The sequence below is a fragment of the Thunnus albacares genome, chromosome 19 (assembly GCF_914725855.1).
Source record: "Thunnus albacares chromosome 19, fThuAlb1.1, whole genome shotgun sequence".
Classification (NCBI taxonomy): Eukaryota; Metazoa; Chordata; class Actinopteri; order Scombriformes; family Scombridae; genus Thunnus; species Thunnus albacares.
In genome coordinates, this window is record NC_058124.1 from 19,880,852 (window position 1) to 19,887,321 (window position 6,470).

At 35.8% G+C, this 6,470-nt stretch overlaps 1 protein-coding gene across 1 annotated transcript; it reads left to right on the plus strand.

Moving 5' to 3' along the window:
* The first annotated feature begins 3,232 nt into the window (after positions 1 to 3,232).
* LOC122969167 (zymogen granule membrane protein 16-like) lies at positions 3,233 to 4,907 on the plus strand. The gene is made up of 5 exons (XM_044334707.1): positions 3,233 to 3,361; positions 3,482 to 3,519; positions 3,617 to 3,669; positions 3,847 to 3,973; positions 4,184 to 4,907. Exons 3-5 carry the CDS (start codon positions 3,618 to 3,620, stop codon positions 4,506 to 4,508), a joined length of 504 nt encoding a protein of 167 aa, XP_044190642.1. The 5' UTR covers positions 3,233 to 3,361; positions 3,482 to 3,519; position 3,617; the 3' UTR covers positions 4,509 to 4,907.
* The last annotated feature ends 1,563 nt before the right edge of the window (positions 4,908 to 6,470 follow it).

A 6,470-nucleotide genomic window follows, 5' to 3' on the forward strand; every position in this document is an offset into this window, starting at 1 on the left:
AGAACTAAAGGACATAAAAAAGTCTGATAAATGTGTTCTGGCCACTTTCCACATCACATTATCTATGCGTTTATGTGTATGGACAACAAAAACTTGAGCTTAAACTGTCCCACAACTGGTACCAGATTCCTAACACACTGGGTTCAAAATAAACAAAAAAGAAATCAAACTTTCAAGTGACATGTTAATACATAACTTGGGGAGAAAATGGAAGGCTTCACTGCAGCTCATAGCCACAGATTCAAGCAAAAATAAGATAAAATAATATCAGCAGTGTTGTCTTCCCATCAGGGCTGCATGTTAGAGAATAAAGTAGGCTTGGCTAAAGCAAAACTTATTCATCAGTTTCCTGCATTACTTATCTAAAGTAATTTACTCAAATTTAATTGACAAACCTCAAGAATAACAAAACTGTCCCACAACTGGTACCAGATTCCTACCACACTGGGTTTAGCATAACCAAAAAAGAAATCAACCTTACAAATAGCATGTTAATACATAACTTGGGGAGAAAGGGAAAGACTCAATTTCAGCTCATAGCCACAGATTCAAGCAAAAATGAGAGTAAAAATCCAGCTTTAGCTATTAACGCATCATCTTAAATGTCTACTGTCAGTTATTCCTCTACACATTCCTCTGTTACATACACATAATTAATCAAGAAGCTGAGATAGGCATTTAATTTAGCTTTATTTAGTGATATTTTTAATGTTGTAAGTCATACTGAAAATGTTAATTATATCAGACAGTTACTTGCAGTTTACTGGCCTCATCATGTCATATAACGACACAATACAAATAGCAACAGTAACAATTCAAAACAGAAGATGATGGGAAGTCAACACTGCTGATACTTCCTTCTTCATTCTTCAAAGGAAGAAACAAAAGGTTTGTAGTACCTTTTATTTCTTTTGCTTTCTGTTTTCTTGTCGTAGTCAACAAAAGAAAACACAAAGCTGGTCAAATTGCAAGTTTCACATTGCAGTTTGAGTTGAAAGATCTCTGCAACTGTCACTTAATGACTTTTTCTAGCCCTTTTTATATATGAAGTCAATCTAAACCTTTAAGTAAGAGATGATCCAGCATCTACACACATATGTGTTATCATGTTGTCAAAAAGATATCCAATATGCTGTAGAAATTATGGGGATTTGCATTGTGATCAAGCTCTTTTTGCAAGAGCTGTCACTTTAATTTAACAAGACCTAAAACATTTTTTTCTTCCATTATCCTTTTTTGCCTTTAAGGAAATATGGTTATAATGAACTGATTGTCGCACAAAGCTGGTTAAAAATAAGTTGATGAATTTCCCCATCAGGGAAGAGTAAAGAGTAAAAAAACAGTAAGAAAAATCACTCATAAGTGAAGTACATAGAGATGTGGTATATGCAGATCATCTAGAAATTCACATGAAGTGATGTTACAAGTCACACACGTCATGTTGTGATAAAAATAAAAAAAGACTTGTCAATTCCTGCAAGAATACGGAGGACATGACTCGGTCACACTATAATTTATGATGCATTTTCTTCATGTTGCGTGAGGGTTTCTTGTCTCCTTTGTCTCAGGAATGGGACATCTGTGCGGATACAGAATGACTCTCCCTTTGACAGAACACTGACTGACCTAATTGAAAAGGCAAAGTCTGCATATTTGGAATATCTTGAAGAAGGAAGTTAGCACATCAGCAGCGTTGATTTCCCATCAGGGCTGCATTTTCGAGGATAAAGAAAGCTTGGTGTCGGCTAAAGTGAAACTTATTTAACATGTAATTCATGAAACAACTTATTCATCAGTTTCCCGCATTACTTACCTGAAGTAATTTAATGTCACAAAGAATCTCAAAATTTGAACAGCAATAAAATATTCATGAACTCAGCAAATATGACCAACATGAAAGTAGCAGGAGGTAAACAATAATTTGCTTGGGTTAACCCTCTGAAGATTTGACCAAAAGATAATGAGATGAGCTGCTGATCATCAATAATTGCGCACTTTTCTGAAATTGTTGTCACTTTTGAAAATGTTCATTTTGTTATCTGATACATGCATGAGCATGAGAGAGCTGAATTTGCATTTGAAATTCTATATTACCTCTGACTTCTGTTTTGAAATTGTCCTGTTATTTTGCTTTTTAACATTCTGTTATTTGTATTTCATCATTATATGACATTATCAGACCGGTAAATTTCAGTTAACTGTTGAATATAATTAAAATTTCAAGTGTGAGTGATAAAATGAAAAATATAACCAAATAAAGCAAAATTAAATGCCTATCTCAGCTTCTTGATTAATTATGTGTCTATATCAGAGGTACATGTAGAGGAATAATTGACAGTTGTCATTTTAGATGATGCATAAATAACTAAAGCTGAATTTTTCCTCCTATATTTGCTTGAATCTTTGGCTATGAGATGAAGTTAAGCCTTCCAATTTCTCCCAAAATTATGTAATAACATGCCATTTATAAGATTGATTTCTTTTTTATTTATGGTAAATCCAGTGTGTTAGGAATCTGGTACCAGTTGCGGGACAGTTTTGTTATTCTTGAGGTTTGTCAATTAAGCTCAAGTTTTTGTTGATAGCTTCATATTTGAAGCCAGTATGGTTACAAATGCTCTTTCCATACACATAAATGCATAGCTAATGTGATGTGGAAAGTGGCGAGAACACATTTATCAGACTTTTTTACATCCTTTAGTTCTTGAAAATTATGTATTTTTTAATGTCTGGATGACAAATTAGGATCATTTTCTTCCTTTTATTTGCAGATTATGCATTCATGTATTTAAAAATGTTATTGTAGCTTTGTTTAAATTTTTTACCACAGTTTTGGTAACTGTCATTTTAAAATAAACAATACAATAATTATTTTGCACATTTCTTAGAATATTTGTAATGAAATACCATTTCTGTTTTTTTATAATCATAATTATGTAGCAGATATCTGATGGTTAAAAATAAACATGTCAACATGTTTCAGTAAATTGCATACATCTTTCAGCATGATGTATTCTTGCCAGGCATGTATTCAGTTGTTACTGTAAATGCAGAGCAGGTTTGCATTCCTTCGCTTATTTGCATCACTTCACCACAATTGACCGATCATATCACAATTTTTTCAGATAAAATGATGAACATTGACTGGAAATTACCCCTTTGCTCATTGACCGTTTGTTTCCTTGAACCTGTTTCAACCAGGAGGTAGGAAAGACATTGAATCGCCCTCAGGAGGTGGTGCATCAAGATGATATAAAAACACTAACAACTCAACAGGTCAAACCAGAAGCTTGAAAAGAGGTGAAGCTGCTCACTCTGATGTTGAAAACTTAACATTATTGCACATTTTGACTCCAGATTGGTGAGTATGTGCTTATTTTTATGCTTATTTGTTTGCTATTATTTAATTTGGTCACAAATACTGAATTTTTCAGCAATCAGACCCATTAATATTTTAACTTTTCTGTTTCTTCTTCTGTAGATATCTCTTGATCATTGTGCAAGAAATAAATTGGACAGGTAAGAATTCATCTGGTTTCTTTTATTAAGATCCACTGTGTCCTAGAAAAAAAATCTTGAGTAAATAATTCTGCCTCTTTATCAATTTGTTTCACAGAATGCATTACATTGCCCTCTTCGTTCTGCTCACAGCCTCTGTCTTGGCTGACAGTAAGTGGAAATTTAAAAGTAATTAATAAAAAAAATAAGCATATTCTCTTTTGAAGATGCTCAGATACAGTATGTTTGCAATTTATTGTCACCCATTAATAGGCACACAGTGCTCAGCTAAGAAAACAGATACTCATTAGACTTTTTGTTTCATGTTTGTATCTCTTATCTTTGCAGACGCACCTCAGTACTACTCCTTCTCCCCAGCGGTGGGGTCAGGAAGTGGCAGCGCATACAGTCTCACTGGAGAGGGACGGATCACAGCTGTCCGAGTCTGGGAGGCCTACAACAACTACATCTATGGGTGAATATCAAATATTTGAATCTTGTTTTGTCATACACAAAATGGACCGATCTGGATAATGCTAATCACATAATGACTTTGTTTTATGTAGTATTTGCTCTGCGGCAAAACATATACTAAATGGTACAATATTTTGTTGTTATATGAGTTGAACTAGAGCAATATATGACTTCCTCCTTGTCATACATTTGTCAATTTCCTTTTCATCAGCATCCAGTTCCGCTATGGCTTCATCTGGTCCCCTGTTGTTGGCTCCCGATCTGGCACCCCCCAAGAGATGGAGTTATATGAGGGTGAAGCCATCATCCAGATTTCTGGGAAATACGCTCACTATGTGCAGTGGGTAGTGTTCACCACTAACAGAGGTCGCACGCTGTTTGTGGGCCAACCCACTGGCCATTCTTTCAACATGTATCCTGCCCACAGCGAGGCCGAGCTGCGTTTCATCAGCGGCAGAGTTCACGGAGCCATCACCTCCATTGGAGCCCACTGGGCCGTTGTCAATCCGGCTGAAAAGAGCACCACCGAGCACTGACGAGGAGAGCAGTTGCTATTATTTTTCAGATATTCAGCCAAACCAATTTAATGACAATCACACTTTAATTCATTTATACTTTATTAATTATTTATACTATATTAAAAGTTTGGCTGTCTTAGTAATTGTGTAATTCAAAAGAATGACTTTCATGTAATCATGTACCATGAGTGAAGCATAAATCTCAGGTCAATGTCTCTCTCTGTATAACTTTAAATTCAACAGGAATTACTTTTTTCTGTACTTATGCATTTGCACACATCATGCTCTTGCCTTTGACTGAAAGACATGCATATTTTGCACATTAAAACTGTTCACCTAATCATTGTGTTTACTACTGTGTCTCTCAAAGGCATTACTGGAATTGTCTGCACTGCTTTAAATAAAATCAAACGTTGAGCTTTTGAGCTTTTCTTATTATGTTTTTGCCATTAAGACCGCCAACATAGTCACCGCTTCCCAGAAAAAAAATCAATCCTCACAATAATTTTATTCTGAATCATATGTCATGATCGTAATAATAAATATGCATCTGACAATGCAATATTTGGGCAGTAGTTTATGGATTTGCTGCTGGGCTGATCTGAGGTCATAACATATCCAGGCATTCGGTTTTCCTCTGGGATCCAGTTATTTTTTATGCGCTAAAAATGCTGAATTATGATCAATTTTAAGGCTACATGTGCTTTTTCCATAGCAACTGTTACTTGGGAGAGGAATATGAGGTAATGTAGACTTTCTGTTGTAAATTTGTAGTCTCTAAACCCAAACTGAGATAACCCAGATGAGTTGGTTATTTTTCAGTTTTTTGAGAGCTCCTACGCTTCAGAAGACTGCTTTCAGAGGCTGAGTGGTGCTTCTCATGATGAGAAAACTGACTTTCATGTATAAAATCGATGTCATACCCCCTTAATGAAGCGTTTTCTAGATGTAGGATACCGGTGCAACCATAAAACATTGCATCTGACTTTATATTTTGATAGAAAAAGCTTCCCTTGTAGTGCAACAATTATAATTATGGTTAAGAAATGGAGAGAAATAGTGTACGGAATCATAAGTCAATGTTGAAAACCTGCCAAATGTAAATGTGTTGTACTTTTCAGCTCCATAGCTTTCCACTTATCCTTAAATGGAGTTTCCCCCCCAAAAAACTGTAAAAATACAACATATATAGATGATCTTACAAATATTAATAAATCACAATGACCACAAAAGCACAAGTGACACAATGACAAGTTGCAAAGTAACAGCAAGATAAAAGAAAGCACCCAAAGACATTACAAGCTTCAATAGCAGAACAATCTATAGGGCCAAAATTCAAATTACATATCATAAAAGTTTTTTTGTTTAGAATCTGATCTACAGATTATGTCTTTGATGTATTATTGAAAAATAGTAGCAGCTTTATATATGTCTGTCTGTGCTGTTTGAGGCTGGTTGCATCACGGCCCAGTAAGCTGGGAGCTGTGATAGAGGTGATGGCTCCATTGATCCGACCGCTGAATAAGCACAGCGTGGCCTGCCTCTTGCTGGCATACATGTTGAGGGAGTGGCCATAAGGTTGGCCTGCATAGAGGGAACAGCCCATATTGGTGGTGAACACCACTGACTTCAGAGCATAGGAATGCTTCCCATAAATCTGGATGATGCCCTCACTTTCAAATAAATCAATCTCCTTGGCTTCACTGTATTGGTAGCCAGCAACAAAAGACCAGGTGCTGGCGTGTCGGATCTGGAAGCTGATAAAAGTGACATGGATAGTGAATACTTAGTAGTGAAGGCTTTTGATGACAGCTGTATCAATGTCACACCAGATAAAACAGGTTTGATATTCATCCTCAGATTTCATTGTTGTACAACTCCCACACTCATAAAGCTGGGATTCTACCTTCACCACTCAGAAAATAGTGACTGACTTCCTTTTAGTAATTTCTCTCCATTAAAACAAGCACTTCCTGAGCA

Excerpts from the sequence above, each read along its gene's own strand:
- LOC122969167 (XM_044334707.1), top strand. The coding sequence starts at position 3,618 with ATGCATTACATTGCCCTCTTCGTTCTGCTCACAGCCTCTGTCTTGGCT. Across the intron at positions 3,670-3,846 it reads AGCCTCTGTCTTGGCTGACA|ACGCACCTCAGTACTACTCC; the intron begins GTAAGTGGAAAT and ends TTATCTTTGCAG. Across the intron at positions 3,974-4,183 it reads TACAACAACTACATCTATGG|CATCCAGTTCCGCTATGGCT; the intron begins GTGAATATCAAA and ends CCTTTTCATCAG.